At 38.9% G+C, this 20,328-nt stretch overlaps 1 protein-coding gene across 1 annotated transcript in view; it reads right to left on the bottom strand.

Moving 5' to 3' along the window:
• The window catches only part of PAM (peptidylglycine alpha-amidating monooxygenase), a 229,897-nt gene that overhangs the window by 110,840 nt on the left and 98,729 nt on the right, over positions 1-20,328 (bottom strand). Inside the window, exons 4-5 of the mRNA XM_026649269.1 lie at positions 10,364-10,421; positions 820-907 (exon numbers count right to left, since the gene is read on the bottom strand). Coding sequence (XP_026505054.1) covers positions 820-907; positions 10,364-10,421 — 146 coding nt within the window. The remainder of the gene's footprint in view (positions 1-819; positions 908-10,363; positions 10,422-20,328) is intronic.

Raw genomic sequence — 20,328 nt, 5'->3', positions numbered from 1 at the left:
ATGCCGCCCCTAAAAATGTGCCGCCCCAAGCACCAGCTTGTTTGGCTGGTGCCTAGAGCCAGCCCTGTTCAAATTAAGGAGTTCTCAGTAACTTGAACACATCAGATAACAGTACAACAAGGGACAACTCAAAATCTGGTGTAGGGAAAATTTTTAACTGTGTTCTTCTTTATAAGCCACTGCTGCCGATGGGTACGTCTTGCAAACTTCCTGGGACCAGAAGGGGGAGGGGGGAGGAAGAGAAGAGAGACCATAGTCTGATTACAGAGAATTAATTTTAAAAATCAATGCAAGTGCCTTTGCCAATACATTAGTAAAATAGATCACAAACATAAACATCCATTAGTTATCTAAATAAATGTGTATTTCAATTTAAAAATAGGTTTTAGAGGTTATGTTTCACTTATATTTCTCCAAATACTTTCTTTCAAGAGCTGTCATTTTAATTTCTAGTTTCACTTCACAAACATTACCTGAGCCTTTAGTGTCTTCTATATTTCACAAAAAGAACAGAGCATTGATGTAATCTGTGAAGTTCACACTACCCTCACAATGACAAAAATATTCACTCAGAATGTGACACTTTCATAGTATTGCTACTATCCAAACATGTAAGACTGATATTTGTATCTAACGTTTAACAAAAAACATTCAAAAATAAGGATTGGAAGGAACAAGAACTGAATGTGTTTCTTCTCCCTTCCCTTCTTTTTTCCTCAATTAAAATCTGTGAGAGCCTTATAAAATGTGTGCATGAAGATAAGTCAGCATTAGTGACATGTTAAAGTAAAACAATCGATATGAGCCTGTAACTCTTACCAGTAATTCTCAGTAGAAGAAGGTACGTTACATCCAAAGAGTAACATGTGATGGACAGTGTCCATGCTGGCTTGAGGCCTGAAGTCAACTGAAAGACAAATTGATTCACATTTATGTTTGTTGTTTGTTTTATTCTCACTACAGCAGACGATTTTGAGATTGTCCATTAGGTGCATAATAAAGATATTGTTGTACCATCATTTGTTCATGGTCTCATGAACAGAGATAATTTTTTGTTTTTTGTGTTCACTCTGATGTGATGGCTCAACAGTGCCAGAGTGTTTAAGCAATGGAAAGAAAGCTGTATACTGCAAGTTGTGTTTTTGTTGTTTTTAAATGTCAATTTCTTACTACAGGACAAAAAGGAATTATACAGAATGGATTGTGCCTTCTTTTCCCTGTCCAGTCATACTTCTAAATATCAAATCCTACTGCTTTCAATCCAACTGTGCCTCCATGACGCTGCGAGAAAGGTAAAAAACCCTACCAGACCTCTGCCAATTTGGCCCAAAAGGAAAAAATCCTTCCTGATCCAAAAACAGGCATTTGGTCAGACCCACAGAATCCTAAAGCCACAGCTCCTATAGGACAGGTGGGGCAGCTAATAGAAGTTAGAGGCTTTTGAAAATCCCGTGAGAGAGTTTAAGGGGGGCAGGGAGAGAGCATGTGAGAGCCAATGGGCCAGCCCATTCCCCCAGCCAATATGAAGATGGAGAACCCAAGGAGAAGGATGGGTCAAGCCCCAGTCTTGCCAAGCACAGGCTCTTGCATCTTTCCCATCCCTCTCCTCCAGGCCCTGTGTCACATCCCCTGAACATCTAGTCAACCTTCTCCCCCAAACTAATCGATGTGGGGAGAGGGGAGAGCAGTCCCACTAAAAGCGCTCATATGCTTAGACAAAACAGCCAAATAAATGGCTAGTTTTGCTCACAGACATCAGTATATTGTATCAGGTATCATATAAAGATACAAATGAGTCAAGTCTTAGGTGTACCCAAAGTTCCCATTAAATTCTGAAAAAAAATCTAACCCCCTTCACCCCAGATTCAAACATAGCTCTGGCACATCTGCAACCCAAACATCGTTCTAGTTCATGCCAGAAACCACAAAAGAAAAAAAAGTAAAAGCTTTTTGTCAGATCTGAAGGAATTGCTAGTAAACAAACAAAATGGTGAAAGTTAAATGACTTTCTTAAAATGAGACAAGGTGGGTGAGGGAATATCTTTTATTGGACCAACTTCTGTTGGTGAGAGAGAGAAGCTTTCGAGCCGCACACAGTTCTGCTTCAGCTTTTTCTTAAAATGTTCATTGTTGAAGTTCAGTGCTTTACGAGTACAAGCAGAGCATTTTTAATTTGATTTTTAACTTGGTAGAATCACTTAAAAAAAAAAACAGGATGTAAACTACCCTATCTTCTAATTTAATGTTATGAATTAAAGAAATGAGCAGCTTTCAGATGATTGCCCCATCTTGTTTTTTGGCAATATATTAAGTACTTAACCAACTTAACCATTGCATAACTGGAGAGGGGAAAAAAATCAATCAGAGGCAATACTGAAATGCTGTCTATTGACATTTTAAAAGCATTGCCCCACAGGAGCCACAAGATAGTGCAACAGCAGTTTACAGCCAAGCACTCTCTTGGAGAAGAATGCCCCAGGCCAGTTCATTCTTTTACAGCTTTGTTTAATATTACAAAAGAATATTTAAATATTTTAGTTAATTTTATGCATCAGAAAACAAAGCTATAAAGCAATCAGCAAAGGAATAATAGAAGCAGGAATTCCAAGTTGACATCTGGAATTTTACAATTCCCTTAGGATGCTACAAAATCATCTGTGAGCTGTAATACTTAAACTGACAGCACAGTAGCACCAAAACAACCCAAAACATGGTGTGAGATGTCTACGTACTTATTTTTTCCAAAGAGAAAATACTATAGTCTTATAAGACAGTAGAAAGGGAAATAAAGAGTTGAATATAGAATCTTCTTTCGCTCTAACTGAAGTCTTTGGGCATAATCTAGGGCAGTATCAATAAACTCTAACGGCCTGTGATATACAGGAAGTCAAATGAGATAATCTGATGGGGTGCTTTTCAGCCTTAAACTCTATGAAAGTATACATGCATCAAGTCAAGTTATACCTCAAAATCCAAGAATAAGCCTATTTTTATAAAGACTAGAATTTCTTGAGAAGCCCTCTTAACGATTTGTCTTCCTTAGCTGTGCTGTGTCTCCCTATATTTGCCTTTGACATCCAAACGTTTTCATGATTTCTTCCTCATTATTCACCTGTCTTGAGAATGATTGAACACTGGTTGTGCTCGCCATGTCAGACACTGCTGTTAATTACTATTAATCATATGTTTATAAGCAGCTACAAATCTTTATTTTCAGTAGTGGTGAAGTAAAATCTTTCAGGATAGTCCCTTGACTTCAAAGCTTATTCCATCAAATCATCATATTTTTCCTGTAGGACCTCAATTAAATGATAATTTATTGGAGGATATTTAAAGAACTTCAGAGAAAATAGACCAACTATTTGCTTCATTTTCTGAAAAGACAGGTAGAGGAGGTAGGCAGAAAACAAACAAACCAAAATGAAACAAACAAACATGTTTTCTTACACTGGAGCTGATTTTAGAGAGTTTAACTGATGGGAAAACAAAAGTCCTTCTCATAAGTGCCTTGTCAGCTCAAGCACGGGTCAAATACTCATGCTCTGGGTCCCACTCTTCCCAGTTTACCAAACCTTATTCAAGTGAAACCTCTGACTCTATGAGAAAAGTCAACTGGGCACCAGATGCATATAGGAATACTGTCTACAACTGGGATTTTCTAAGGCGCCTAAAAGAATTAATCCCAATGAAGTGCAATGGGAGCTGGGTGCCTAATGCCCTTCGAATTCTTCCAAAATCCCAGTCTAAATTCCTACGTGATGTGATTGGGGGATTGCTAAGAACTAATACTTTTCAGAAAGAATTAAGAAGCCTGAAATAGATTTTAAAGTGGGGAACTGCCTAAATAAATTGCTTATCAAAATGAGCTAAGACCGCCTCTCCTTCCAAAATACCACATATATGGCTTACACCTATCCAGAATGCTGGAAATAGTTTAGGGTGAAGGTTTCAAGAATCGCAGAGCATACTCAGCAATAGGTCTAGATCTACAGAATTTACTCCTGCTAAGCCACAGATGTATTTAAAAGTGAATATGGCCACCTTGCCTAAGTCTTTCTGTGATTGAGTGCCTTGAAATCCTGGACACATGGGTAAAGGTCAATGTTCAAATGTCTCCATTCTTTGTCTAATAGCATTGTGTTTTGCTCTTCGCATTTGAAATGCTGTTAGTTTTACTATTACTTGTAGTCCATTTGCAAGCAACAGAAAACCCAAAGCAACAGCATACAATATTTTTGTCAGCAAATTCTATTCATTCCGTAATCATAGAACAATTCTGTACTAAAGACATTTTATTTCCACCTTTTTATCACTGTGGCTTAATAGTGAAATTACAATTAACTCTTAAATGAGACAATGTGTCATTAATGTGAAGTTCTTAACTTGGTTCATAAGCATTTTAAGATGCTATTGACAATTTAAGCAAGAAAAAGTTTTCTGAAGGAGGTCATAAATGGTTCATAAATGTGAAACAGGATTATCTTTATTGTAGAATCTGACACATATGGAAAGTATAATGTGAGTAATATATAGAAAGGCCAGCCTTCAAGAAAGTAATAATTAAAGGGAACACAGTTAACTTAAATAAAAAAAATAAAAAAAAACCACACCAAAAAACACACACCACACTTCTGTCTGAATATTTTTACTTGCTGTTTTAATTAACATCTAAAATTACTACAGTTGAAATATTAGAGAAAATAAAATGTTTCTTTTAAAAATAGGAAAATTTAACTATAAAACCATAAAAATTAGTAGGGGCAAGTATAATACCTGCAATTGCTTTTAACTATTTTTTTTAAATTGATTACAGTCAATCATAATTGATAGTCTACCTTTAAATACTCACAATAATGAACAGTTTGAAATTGAGTGTTACTTTATAAACTAAGAGAAAGACAGGGATATTGCTCTGATACCAATAGTTATCTAATCTATTGGTCTGATACCAGTAGGACTAGTATTTTTTTCCCTTTGATGTTTTGCGGTGTGTTGTGATTGGCGCTATCTATATGAAGGCTGAAAGACCGATCGATCAAGGTTTTGCCCCAGGTCTTTGTTGGGATATTTTGATTTAAGCCACAAATACAACTATTAGAATACTGCATGCTGAGAACACTAAGTAGAATGTTTCCTTATGTCTAAAGGTGAAAACAAATGGATAATTAGATATGCACGCATACTCAATGTAAGGGCCTGATCCACTGTTATTTGAAAGGCTCCCATTGACCTCAATGAATTTTGGTCTGGACCGTGTTTTTTTTGGCTCAAGGAGTTTGTAAGTTTTGCAAGCCCACCTTTTGGTGGGGAGAGAATGGATGAGCCCACAAAGGGAGCTCTCCAAGACTGCTGGCCTGTAGTTGTGTGTTCCAGCTGCACCCTGAGTGCCTAAATCCTTGGCACTAGAGGCATGAGAGACAGCAGGAAATTACCAGCCTCTACCTAGAGATATACGACTATAGCTACCTCCCTTCTCTGACCTCTCATCCATCCATCCACAGTTGTAAACCACAGACCTGCACTTGAGGCATAACTGATGAACATGAGTTTAGCTGTAAACACCTGGATAGAGTCTATAGCACAACACTAGACAGGTAACAGGAGCAGAGTGGCAATGATATTTTCAGATGACCTCAAGATTGAGGTGTAAAACCGTAACACCTATGTCCTTGCCCAGGGATGACCATAAACTCATCCAGTAAGTTAGGCCTCTTTCCCACTCCAGCCCCATTACTTCCAAGCAGGCAGCCCAGTGAGCCAGTTGGCCCTGGAGTCTGAAAGTCCCCAACCTGGGGCAGTCTAGATGGTGGGGCAGCCCCAGAGCTGAGGGCACTGGGAGATGGTTCTAAGACTTCCAGGCTCCCAGCTCTATGACAGTGACCCTGGAAGCCTTGAGAACCCTGTCTCAAATAGGGAGCCTAGCAGCCCCAGGAAACCATGGCTCCAGCCTGGGCTCTGGCAGGATCCCTGCCACAGAGCAGGAAGCCTAGTGGCCCCAGAGATCTGGTTCTAGCTGGGGCTCTGGTGTCTGCTAGGTTGTCTGCTGCAGAGCTGTGACGCTGGAACACCGGCAGATTTCCAACAGAAGCTTGCCTGTGTTTCAGAAAAAGTTTTGTCAAATCTGCATTAGATTCAGTGAAACATTTTGCTCCAGAGAATCAACATTTGCTGACAAAACTAAGTTTTGTTGTAAAGTTTCCAACCAGCTCTGTATACAATACCTTTATGTTATTTATTAAATTCACCCCATCAAACATAGTTTGTGCATTATGTAGCTGAAAATAATATTCTTGATCAAATCTTCACTCATACGTCTTCCAGCTGGGATTTTAATTTCAACCCCAATGTATTTTGTAAAAAGTGATGTAATTTATAAATGCCATTATGCTACACACAGATTAGCCATTTTAATAGTCAAATTAAGAATTGCAATCTAGGGACATATACTAAATATCTGTATTTATATAAAGAAATTGGGCCTCCCTTCCCAACACAGAGCTCCCCATCAATTGTATTATGAACTCTGAGGGAGTTGGGGTGAGTTAATTCTAACGGTGTCTAGTTTAACAATTTAAATAGCGAATCCTTTCGAACATGGCTATTCTTAAAGACAGTAACTTTATATCTCTTGCCCTTTTTAAAAAACAGTTCCCCCCTACTCCCCACCCCTTAAAAATAATTTTGGATCATATTTTTTCAGGAATGGAATAAGACTGGCCAGGATATATGAACTTTCACTGTTTGATGGATTACAAAGGAACCTAGATGTGTTACCTTAGCAATGGGCAATGTCACCTGGCAATGAGAATGTTTAAATATGCAATACTATGGTAACAAACTAGCAACATTCAGGAGTTGAGTACTGAAAAAAAGCAATAAATCAAATTATTTCCATCTGCAAATAGGCTCCATCTCATTTGTATAGTGCAGTTTGACAGATAAAGGCTTACCATCAGTCAATAAGAAAAAGACATTTATTTACTGGTCAGCCATGTGAGCAAAAGTAAAGGGATGAAGATGACAGTCAAATTTCTTGGCTGAGTGGCTTGCTGTCAGACTCAATTCTTCTGAGTGTCTGTAGAACACCCTTCAGCTATGACTACAGTTCAGTAGTCAAAAACAGATTGTAGCAATGTCAGCACCAGTCAGGGAGTGAAGACACTTTCTATTTGCCCAAATAAAAATAACCAAACATTTATAAAGATATTTAGAAAAAATCCTGATGATTGTTTTAAGTACATTAGGGATTGTCACTTTTACCTTCAAGACAATTCTCCTCACCTGGTTTACCTCACAGGCATTTAATTTCATTTTACATGATATAATATATATATATATATATATTCAGCTTAAAGTCAATGGTGGGATCTACACAACAAAAATAGAAATGGCCTTTAGTCAAGATGCATGGGCCTGGAGGGGAGGGAAAGATGGAAGCTCAACAAGTTCCAATAAGCATCCAAACTTGACATTTTGACCCTATCCCAAGAACATCATACAGTGACTGGGCAGTGTCTACCAGAATATACATAGCTTTCCCTGAAAAAGGCCATCTAGAGTAACACTCACAACAGTTAATTATGAAGTTCATCTTCTAACAGCAGTCTGATGAAGAGTTAATTTATAATTCCTAGTCAATATATTCTATGGACTGGCTCTGGATCACGTTGGTCAATTTTGATGGAGGACTCTTGTGGCTTTTATCTATGCACGACTTACTGGATACAGCTGCAAGTGTGACTCTGTTGCTTCCAACTGTTTTATTTTTAGAATGAGATATGGTGGGTGAGGTAATATCTTATATTGGACAAACTTCTGTTGGTGAAAAAGCAGGCTTTTGAGCTCCACAGAGCTCTTCTTCAGTTTCCAATAAAAGATATTCCCTACCTTGTGTCTTTCATATCCCTGGGACCAACACGGCTACAACACCACTGCAAACAGCAATGGAATATATCACATTTTATTTTTAGAAGGTAAACTTTGCTTGTAAAATGTAATATTCTATTCTGGGAATTTAAATTATGATGGTTGCAGTTTGAGAGTTTTATTTTTGCTGATCCATTCCCTCTTGTTCTCCTGGATATTGATTGGCATCTGGAGCAGTTTCTTTTTGGTGGATATATACAAGCTTTGCCTTGTATCATGCTCTATGTCACTGATTGATTAAACGGTGAGTCTACACAACATTAACTTGTGCATTATTAATAATCATCCAGAGCACCTGGTATTGAGTAGGCAACATCCTTGCTCCAGAAAGAGCTGTGAAATAGTGCATCCAAATACCTCATGGACTAGTATCTCCGTCTCCATGGGTATGTCTATACTGCAGTTGAAGGTGTGATGACAGCAGAGGTTGGCATACCAGTGTTAGCTTTAACCTAGCCGACATGCCTAAAATCAGCAGTGAAGACATGGCACCACAGGCAGTGTGGGTTGTTCAAATACAGCAGGGACACTGGATATGTACTATGCTATGTTCAATGCTATGTTTAGTCAGCGTGTCTAGATTGAAGCTAGTGCAGGTATGTCAACCTGGGCTGCAATCATACTTTTGACTGCAGTGTAGACATACCACTAGAAATAGGGATAAATTGGCCCTTTTGTTGCACAGAAACCACGTGAGGAAGAGGGAATAAGAGTCTCCGTACTTTGCTGCCTGCTGGTAACGGACAGAACTAAAATTAAAAAACGAAGGCATTTTAAGGAAAATGAGAATGACAATGTCTGTGGAGGCAAGAGCACTAGAGACCTAAGATGCCCGAAACATCAATACAAGACAGATATAGGAATATCATTGTGCTGTTGAAATCTCTCATACACACTTCACTAAACCGCAGTGAATCATTCTAGATGGCGGAAATTGGAATTTCTAATTCACCTAAGGCGCTCACCTATTACATGTCCAGTTGTAATAAATGTATGTTATCGAACAAGTGAAACAAAGGGTTTAAACCATCTAAAAATGGGAAGAGCAATTCCTCAGGAGACACAGATATCAAAAAGCTATGCTTCTTCCTTTTTACAGACATGAAGGAGTTCATCTGGATGATCACTGACGCCTTACATGATTCACAACTACTGTGAATTCGCCAATGTTTGTGGTTTTTTTTAAAACCATACTCTTTGGTAAGTCACTCTTAAGGGACAAACAACAAAGCATTTCATACATATTTAATGCTTGTAAATACAAAAATAAAGGTTTTCACTGTAAATTTCCTAAGAAAGGAACTGCTGCAATTTTGAAATTAATTGAAGTACTACACATAAACTTGCCTATAATCTAGGTTAATATACATTTTTCTAATCAAACTAAAGCAGCACAGTCTACTACACGCATTGTATGGCAAGTAATAGTTTATCAAAGAATGAAGTACTTTAATAACCCTTTCATGTTTTTTTCTTTACAGGCATCAGTCTCACAGCCAAAAAATAATGCTGCAGTTATGGGCTGCTTCGTTTATTGACAGTTCCTACTTTATTTTTATGTTTGCTATGGCAGTTAGAACTACATAGGGTGAAAAATATAAGATTTGTGGGTCAGTTCCTGTGGGGAGCTCCATATGAAAAGATACTCAGAATATCTTTATTCTGAGCAACTATATATACTTTTCACCTCAAATAGTGCACTACGACTCGTTGTGGCAGAAGGAAGTAGAAAAATACAGGGGCTCTACCTTTACCATTGTTTTCCAATCCTGGTATTACAATGCATCATGAAAATGAAACTAACTTCAGTCAAATGAATCATTTGCTTGTCTCCTCCCTTTCCTGAACAACTAGATTGTTTAGAAGCAGAGTGGAATAAAATTAAAGCTACCCAGAAGACATACTGAACAGATGGTGCTTACTTTACTGATCTACTTATTTGTTTTAAACATTGATACACTACTACAGTAGGTCCTGTCAATTTACTTGTCATCTCATTCATGCCAGAATATTAAAAAAAAAAAAAAAAAAAGACTTTTTTTTGCGGACAAGTAAAATCTTACTATGCTCATTGTTGATGGTAAGTGCAGAGGATTTACTGCCTGTACCAGCAGGTAAATAAACAGTCTGTTCAGTAGAGCGGAATTAAGTATCCAGCCACAGACAGAAAGCCAATACTTCACAAATGGGACTGCTTGGTATTAGCTGCCATAGGCATCTGCATGCAGCTCCTTAACTACTATTACTCATGAATCTCCCCAGATACAGTTTGTTATCTTGACTCTAAGTGGCTCTCTCTAGTTTGTTTCTGCATTAGGCATGATGAATGCATTTTAAAAACTCTGACAGTAAAAGATTAAGCTCTTATGAGTCAAAGAAAGCTGTGGAGTGATTTCAAAAAGGCTGGATCAGGTTTTTCCACTTAGCTCATACTCACCTACATAGGCTTCCTCATCCACTGGCAGACGTAATGACATGCAGAGGTAGGTATCAGACTATTAAAGAAACAAAAGAATAAAAATTATCTTAAAATTGTATCTTGTTAGAATGGAAATAAAAGAATTCTAACATTGAAACTCTGCTCTACTGACACATGGGAACAAGCAATTATCCAAACTTATAGCTTGATAAACCTGGTCATGGAAATTATTTGCTACGGCTATCAAAAAAAAACCCCAACAACTAAGAATATTGAGAAAGGGAGACTAATTACTTGCCTTCTAATCCAACCATACAAAGTAAATCAAAGGAGCACACTAAATAAAATGACACCTTATTGGACGTTTGAATAATTTTTCTCTATTTGACTGTAATCTATAACTTACTGCATTCTAGAAAACAGCAGTAAGTCATGGCTAGATACAAATCTATCTGAATCAGTAGTTCTTTGCTTGTCCCTAGACTTAAGGAAGTGGTCTATTTCTGCCACGAAGCACATTAATATTGAAAATGTGTGCTAGAGCAGCAGCAATCTAAAAACTATATGTGCTTTATTAATGCATGCACCTCACTCCAATTAGAATGAATTGGAATTATGCCAGGGCATCAGGAAAAGAATATACTCCTTTAAAAAAAATTATGGAAGAGACGAGAAGCAATGCAAAATATTATTTGCAGTTCTCTTCAACTGTTAATTGTACAGAACAATCACTTTCCAAGAGCAATTAGATCACTGCTCCCATGAGACATAATGAGACTGGTCCCATGAGATGCAATAGGAAGTCCAGCCATCACATGTAATTCATGGTTACCATCTTCAAGTCTCTACTGATGCTTTTGGGGCTCTAAAACTTTTGTTTTAGCATTAAATGTCAATCACTTAAAAATTGGAAGTGCTCAAGTAGATACTTCAAAATTAAACATGAACCACTAAAATTTAAGTTGCAGTCACTGTGAACGCAAGATAGTGGCCATGGTCAAGTATCAGCAACTGCTTTTGCAGCTATGAACACCTTGGGTCATATTTTCAGAGATGCTGAGTACCCACAACTCCAAATGAATTCATTGGTAGGGAAGGAGAGGGGTGGAAAGAATGAACAAGAACAATGCTAAAGGAAGTTTTTCTATATGAAAACCTAAAGCTTCCAAAAAACACCAAAAAATAGCTTTTACCTCAAAAGGACTGATATGCAATCATCATATTTTAAAGGAAGGTTGCCAAATCCATTGTTTATCCTGAGGGTTCAGATTGGATTTTAAAATCATCAAAAGATGGACTGAATTGAATAGAAAATTTTGGATCCCTGTCAACCTAATAATATCAGGAGGCCCATCAGTAGAATGGGCCATAACCTACCAATTCAGAGCATAGGGTATGCTTGCTATGGTGTGTGAACTATGCTGCAAAACAGAATAATGATGTGATGGACTGCACTGGCACCAATTAAATAGTCAATTCCTTCTTTGCCTGCCTGTTATAGGACAGGCGCCATAAAAATAAACACTGTCCAGCAAAAATCACAATTAATAGCAATGCTCTTCTATAAGAGCTTAGCCAAGGAGACTGTATGATGTATGAGTTGCTGCTATAGTAAATTAGCTTGTTACCATGGTTTCTTTATATCCCAACAGGTATCAGTTTGTCTCTGAGGCCAGCAATATCATATTTATATTATGGTATCAGATGAGGGGAAAAAAGAGATAGCATTCACTACTGCATCTTAACATGGACATTTTATAGAGCATAATTTCTTAACAAGAGAAATCATTTATTTTTATTAGACTAGCGCCCACAAGCTCCAGTAGGGCAGGGGCCCCACTGTGGTAAGTACTGTACAAAACACATAGCAAGATAAAGTTTCTGTCCCAAAGAGCTTACAATCTAATTTAAGACAAGATGCAGCAAAAATGCCTAAATAATAATCAGATATAATTGAGGAGGAAGGACAGGTGTAACGTTGATAAGACTATGTGGTTACATAGATCAGCTATGTTCACTATTAAATAAGAAAAAGCAATATGCTAAGTTGTTTTGTCTTTTGCCAGGAGCTAGGAAAAAGCAGAGAAGGACAAATGATACAGTTGCTGTTGGGTGTGGTTATATATTCTAGCTAGGTGCCTTTGTGGAGTCAACACTGAAAACATAACTCTCAAAGGAACTGAAAGAGCAACACACTCTGCACATTACTTTTTTTCATTCAATCCTTGGGTTCACAAGCAGCACGTTTAAAAAAAACAAAAACAAAACAAAAAATAAACCTTCAAGTAAATCAAGAAACAAACTCTGTTCACTGTTTTGAAAGTCAAAAAGAACTAACAGGTGGAAACTAAAGTCAGACGAATTAAAATTAGAAAAAGGGCACAAAATGTTAATAGTGAAGGTGACTAACCTGTGGAACAAACCACCAAGGGAAACAGTGGATTCTTTGTTTCCTGGATTCTACAAATCAACACTGGATGCCTTCCGGAAGACATGATTCAGCCAAACACAAGTAATTGAGCTCAGTACACGGGTGAAATTCTATGGCCTGTGTTACACAGGAAGTCATACTAGATCAGGGTTTCTCAAACTTTTTCATACTGTGGACTACATCTTCATAGAGATCGTCTATTACAGTCCCCTCTTTTCACATTAAAGATGGATTAACATCCCTGTGTTTACTACAGCAATTGCTTACATGGAAAGCTGATATTAGGAAACTATTTAATTTACGTTTAGCTTCTTTTAATTTACCACTGCAAGTAGAAACAAAGAGGAGAGGCAGCATCTTATGACCAACCAGCTCTCCACAGACTGCTCAGAGTCCATAGACCACAGTTTGGGAACCACTGTTCTAGATGATCTATTGGTCCCCCTTCTGGATTAAAAAAATATATGAATCCATGAACATCATTGGAAATTTAGGGGCATTAAATCAGTTGATGTGATGTACATTTGTTTTAGCTGTTGTTGAATCACAATGGTGATTCTCTGCCCTACTATTACAGTATATAACCAAGTAGTACAATGCCCTGGGCAAGGTTTTCATTATTCTACACCCAATCCAATCTAACACTACACACATTCACACCCACTCTTTTTTTATACTTTCTCTCACAATGAAGTGTTCTATATCTTAGCATATTGCCTCAGGCTCCTAAGTAGTCTGTCAGAAAACTCAGACTCTGACCTACTGAAAGAGGATGACACAGTAAAGGAAGGAATTAATCACAGCCATAGCTTTAGGGTCTCTCACTCTGGTACTCTGCCAGTCCTAAAGCAACAACCAAACTTGAAGGTCTTAGAATCATAAAATCATAGAAATGTAGAGTTGGAAGGAACCTAAAGAGATCATCTAGTACAACTCACAGTGGTGAGGTAGGACCAAGTAAACCTAGACCATCCCTGACAGGCATTTGTCCAACCTGTTCTTAAAATCCTTCCAATGATGGGGATTCCAAAACCTCCCTTGGAAGCCTATTTCAGTACTTAACTACTCTTACGCTTAGAAAGTTTTTCCTAATATCTAACTTAAATCTCTTCTGCTGCAGATTAAGCCCATAACTTCTTGTTTCACCTTCAGTGGACATAGAGAACAACTGATCACTGTCTTCTTTATAGCAGCCATTAACATATTTAAAGACTATTAACAGCCCCCCCCCCCTCAGTCTTCTATTCTCAAGACGAAAGATGTCCAGTTTTTTTTAACCTCCTCTCATATTTCAGGATTTCTAAACCTTTTAACATTTTATTCGCTCTCCTCTGGACCCTCTTCAATTTGTCCACATCTTTCTTAATGTGTGTCCAAAACTGGACACAATATTGTATCTGAAGTCTTACCAGTGCCAACCAGAGCGCGACAATTATCTCCCGTGTCTTACACACAACTTTCCTGTTAATATGCTCCAGAACAATATTAGCCTTCCTGGCAACTGCACCACAAGATATGTCTACATTGCAAAGAAAAACCCTCGGCGCTGAGTCTCAGAGCCTGGGTCAACTGACTTGGGCTTGTGGGGTTAGGGCTGCAAGGCTAAAAATAGCAGTATAGATAAGTGGTCCCCAACCTTTTCCGTGGGGTGGGCGCCGGAAGACTAGCTGCCGAGTACCATGGCCGCTGGACAAGCAGCCGCCGAAATGCTGCCGTGAAGCAGCATCAACAAGAGGCATCGCCGCCGAAATGCCGAAATTCAGTGGCATTTCGGCGCTAGCGCTTCTTGACGTTGCCGCTTCTCTGCGGCATTTCGGCGGCTGCTTGTCCGGCGGCCAGTAGGGGGGCGCACATGGATGCCCCAGCGGGTGCCATGGCGCCCGCGGGCACTGCGTTGGGGACCCCTGGTATAGATGTTCACAGTGGGGCTGGAACCCAGGTTCTGAAATCCAACAAGGGGGGAGAGTCTGAGAGCTCAGGCTCCAGCCTGAGCCTGAACATATACACTGCTATTTTTGTTAATATTGATTGTGTTAAGTATCTGGTTTACAGTTTACCTTTTTAGTGAAGACAAAGCAAAACAGGCATTAAACACCTCAGCCTTCCTGATGTCTTCTATTATTAGCTCTCCTTCCATGTTAAGTAGAGAACCTTCAACTTTTTCTTTATATGTCTCTTGCTTCATATTTCAAGAATCTCTCCTTATTGCCTTTTATAACCCTGCCAAGGAGTAACTCATTTTGTGCCTTAACCCTTCTGATTTTGCCTCTAAATGTTTGTGCTGTTCTTTGGTGCTCCTCCTAGCAATTTGTCCATGTTACCACTCTTTGTGGGATTCTTCTACAACTTTCAGGTCACTAAAGAGTTCTTGATGGAGCCATATTGCCCTCTCGCTATTCTTCATAGCGAAATAGCTAGCAGTTGTGCATTTAATATTGTCTCCTTGAAAAACTGCCAGTTCTCCTGAACTTTTTATCCTCTTGGAGGTGCTTCCCATGGGACCTTACCTACCAAATCTCTGAGTTTGTTAAAATCTGCTTTTTTGAAGTTCATTGTCTTTATTCTGCTGCACTTACTCCTTCCTTTCCTTAGAATCAGGATACCTTTCATTTTATGATCACACCAAAATTGCCTTCAGCCTTTAGATTCACAACCCATTCCTCCTTGTTAGTCAAAATCAAGTCTAAAATGGATGTCCCCTGGTTACTTTGTGCACCTTCTGAGACAAAAAGTTGTCCCTGATAAGAACATATGGGACATTTTGAGTTTTACCAGAATATTGCTTAACTTCTCTCTTTTGCTATATAAAGCATCATTGGGAACTGTCTAGCTAAGGAATGCTTGCTGCAGACAATGTGCTGTTGGGAGACAGAACCTCAGCAATACATCCCATCCCCTGATCTCCCTCACGCTCACTCATCCCCTCCCTTACTCTTCTCCTTAACCTCTCACTCTCCTCTGGCTCTTCCCCCAAAAATGCAAACTTACTTTAGAGTCTCTCTCATCTTAAAAATCCTTGACCCCACTTGCCTCTCCATCTGCCATCACATTTCCCTTCTTCTTTTTCATCTCTAAGCTCATTGAATGCACTGCTTGCAGTTGCAGACCTCTTCCACTATTCCATCCTGGACACTCTCCAGTCCAGCTTCCGCCTCTTGCACTCAACTGGAATTGCTCCCATCAAAACCTCTAGTGACTTCTTAGTCTAGTCTCGGAACCAGTACTCCATCCGCATCCTCCTTGACCTGTCAGCTGCCTTCAACATAGTCAACCATGCTCCTCCTCTTGAAATCTTGTCCTCCTGTGCCTTCTGTTACTCTGTCCTCTCTCAGTTTTCCTCCTACCTCTCTAATTACTCCTTCAGTGTGCCCTTTGGACGATCCTCCTCATCTGCCTTCCAGCTTTCTATTGGTGTTCCACATCACTCTGTCCTTATTCCCATCTCTTCTCCCTAGACCCCTTATCTCTGTGAAATCTGATCCACAAAAACTCTCAGATCTACTTCTTTGCTCCACACCTGTCTCCTTCTGTCCAAACAAAGCCCCAGTTTTGGTAATTCACCTCCAAATGTTAATATGCCATACTTCTCCACAGAAAAGAGTTATATGGGATATTAATTTTAGGATGAACACCACTAATTCTGTCTTTTCTATGTTTGTCTCTTCTCTCTCTGCTATAGGTAGGGTGAGTGCACATGCACGTGCCTCTCCTCTAACAGGATCTGTGAAAGATAAAGAAGTAAACTATTACTGTTCAATATTTATATATCAGCAAAATTATGCAAGATGGTTTACATAAATGAAAAAAAACAGTAGCTTCTCCCAGTATCCCTTGCTATCAAGGTATAGCCAGAATGTTACAAAAAAATCAGAAAGGCAAGAGGCCAACAGAACATAGTGCTTAAGTCCATTTTACATGAACACTTTGGGAAAAACACTATTTTGTACTCATTCATTTTAAAATAAAGCACCCATATAAAAATATATTTTACTCTGCTTGTCATCTTTTTAGAAAAAAACCCTTCAACCTTTATGGCCATTGCAATTTACTATTAAGCTAGTATTTGTAAATCTCTGAGTATTAACATTCACTATCTCAGGGGTTCTCAAACAGGGGGTCGCGACCCCTCAGGGGGTAGCAAGGTTATTACATCAGCCTCCCCCCCAAACCCAGCTTTGCCTCCAGCATTTATAATAGTGTTAAATATATTAAAAAAGTGTTTTTAATTTATAAGGGGGGGTCGCACTCATAGGTTTGCTGTGTGAAAGAGGTCACCAATACAAAAGTTTGAGAACCACTGACTATGTCATAGATACAGGTCCACCTTCTTTAATGAATAAGTAAGTTATACTTTTCGAGATGCTCCATCACTAAGTTATCCCTACTGTCTTTTTTTTCCAGTGTTGGTGTGAGCCGTGGGATATCAGGGACTGAAAGTTCTTGCAACTGTGTATTTTGCTATTAGTGGGAAATAAGGGATATCAAACTAATATGGTCTATTACTTGATATACTTCCATATTTTTAAGGTGTTGTCACTTTTTAAGAAAATGAAAAATTCTTATTATGACAGAAACCTTTTTATACATTTGCACTTTTAACCTAGACTACACCACAGCAAAGGATGAACAGAGGGATGCCCACATCTGGAATACTGCGTGCAGATGTGGTCGCCCTATCTCAAAAAAGATATATTGGAATTGGAAAAGGTTCAGAAAAGGGCAACAAAAATGATTAGGGGAATGGAACAGCTTCCATATGAGGAGAGATTAATAAGACTGGGACTTTTCAGCTTGGAAAAAAGATGACTAAGGGGGGATATGATTGAAGTCTATAAAACCATGACTGGTATGGAGAAAATAAATATGGAAGTGTTATTTACCCTTCACATAATAAAAGATCCAGAGATCACCAAATGAAATTAATAGATAGCAAGTTTAAAACAAACAAAAGGAAGTACTTCTTCACACAACGCAGAGTCAACCAGTGGAACTCTTTGCCAGAGGAGGTTGTGAAGGCCAAGACTATAACAGGGTTCAAAAAAGAACTAGATAAATTCATGGAGGATAGGTCCATCAATGGTTATTAGCCAGGATGGGCAGGGATGCTGTCCCTAGCCTCTGTTTGCTGGAAGCTGGGAATGGGCAACAGGAATAGATCACTTGATGATTACCTGTTCTGTTCATTCCCTCTGGGGCACCTGGCATTGGCCACTGTCGGAAGACGGGATACTGGCTAGATGGACCTTTGGTCTGACCCACTATGGCTGTTTTTATGGACAACGGAGCACAACTATATACAATGTTCTCAAAGGATTAATACACTACTAGCCTGCAAAGCTAAAGTTAAACAGCTGTGTGTTAGGTTGTTTGAGTCACTGATAATCTACTTGCATTTCCACATGCCAGATACTTTACAGACAGTGATTGGGAAATCTATGGGGGGGGGGAGGGAAACCCTACACCAAATCAGCATAATTATATGTTCCACCTTCCACCACTTCCTTTTTAACTGTTCAGTAATATTTATGGAGTAGGTTATGAGTGTTGAGGAGAGGGAGGCAGTATCTCCATACCAATGCAGTTGCTGGGCAGCAGTGCTGAATTCTGATGAGAATACTTTGTGTAATCTCAAAGTAATTAATTCAGAAAATTAACATTCAACCTTGTTTCATGTTACTTGGGTTAACTGTGCGTCATCTGTCTGCTTGGCTGCCACCATCTATCTCAGAAGTGACTGACCTTCAGTTATTTTGTATGTAGCTGGTGTTGTAATAATTCGGCCTACAAATTTATCCTAATTGCGAGCTCAACTCTGGGAAAGTGGATGTAAATTTACAAAATGTTTCAATAATCTGTAACAATAAATGCTGATGGGAAAAAATGCAAAAGGGAGTCAAAGACTGAACTAGTTCAAACTAAAAGGCCTACTGATATAACTCAAGGACTATGTTAAGATCATGTCTGGTAAACAAAAGAAGTGTGGAAATCAATGAACCAAAATTTAGGGTCTTTAAAAGAACAGACTTTAGGGAGAAAATCAGTGACATGCAAGTGCAACAACTGCTGACTGAAAGAAGGGAAAGGCACAAGCTTCACCATCATGTCTGCCACCCCAACTGTCTCCTGAGACTCCAGCATCTACCATAATACCATTGGGCCTTTACTGTTTTGATCCCGAAAAATGTTCTGGCCAGGCTAGGGTTGCCAATTTTGGTTGAACATATCCTGGAGGCTTCATCACATGACAATCTTTAATTAAATATTTATCTTTAATTCCTGGAAACTCCGGGACAATCCTGGTGGGTTGGCAACCCTAGGCCAGGCCAGCGAGAAGGACCCAGATGATATCACCATCTCCACCAACTTCAGCTAAAATCCATCCACCACCTGGAATGTGAAATTTTATCATCTCCCCTGCCGATGAGTCCTTTTCCTTCACTGATGCCTTATTTCGTCTCTTTACTATCCCTCTTCTTTTTGCTTCTGTTCAGTAAGAGTCTGGCTTACCCAGGCAAGACTGCATATTCTGCAACACTGCTGTAAGCCTGTGACCAGAAAGGCAGCTAAAAAGCAATGCCCTAACCAGCCCAATGTTTGTACAAGTTTGCTAGGTCTTGAGTTGCTAATAAGACCATTTCCTGTGCCTCTGTTTTTCAGCAATGAAACTGCAAGTCAAAGTCAACACCAGAGACAGAAACTGCATTTTCTATCTTTACTGTTCTGTTCTCCACCTTTCTTGCAATTGCCTAGTTTTGTCTTCTAGGAATGGGATTGGATTTTAACAGCAGTTTATATAGGCTGGAGCTGTTGCTAACTTTTTCCCCCCAGAAAGAATATTTATTAACATCTGAGACACTGTCAAACAAGGGTTCTCCCTCCCCCTTCAAAATGTTCTCTATACCTAAAGGGAAAGGGAACAAGGGATGTTTTTAAAATGAAAGACTTATTTAATACTTAACATTTTAAATGCTTTAATTCTTTCCCTTCTTTTTTATATCTTTAATACAAGGCTAAAAGGACGTTTAATGGTGAGTTTGCTATGATACTAAGCGGACTCAGGTCTCCATATACCAAACCCTGGACCTTGTTTTAGAACTGTTTAATATTTGACAATTTCCAGGTCATGTTAACACCTTTGACTCACTGGGCCCATTTAATTAAAATTTGTAAAGGCACTCTAGAATAAAAGGAAATATATAGAAAATAAGACTTTTAAAATGGATATTAGGTGGCCAATAGGAAAATTGTTCTAGTTACTAGCTGACAAGTGGCCATGTTAACAAGTATCCTCCGTCCCTCCCCCCCATATCACACTCTCACACACACACACACACACACACACACAGGCTTCATTCTCTTGTTAAGTCTCAGAAAGGTTGTGGAAGTGGGTTATTAAGAGGACAATTAAAGCACAGAGAATAACATTCCAGAGGTAAATCAGCTGTGCTCCAGAAACTATAAATTCACTAAAAGAACAGGAGTACTTGTGGCACCTTAGAGACTAACAAATTTATTAGAGCATAAGCTTTCGTGGGCTACAGCCCACTTCTTC

Source organism: Terrapene carolina, unplaced genomic scaffold (genome assembly GCF_002925995.2).
Source record: "Terrapene carolina triunguis isolate 2854851 unplaced genomic scaffold, T_m_triunguis-2.0 Scaffold69, whole genome shotgun sequence".
NCBI classification, from domain to species: Eukaryota; Metazoa; Chordata; order Testudines; family Emydidae; genus Terrapene; species Terrapene triunguis.
This window is presented reverse-complemented; position numbering and strand designations above follow the sequence as displayed.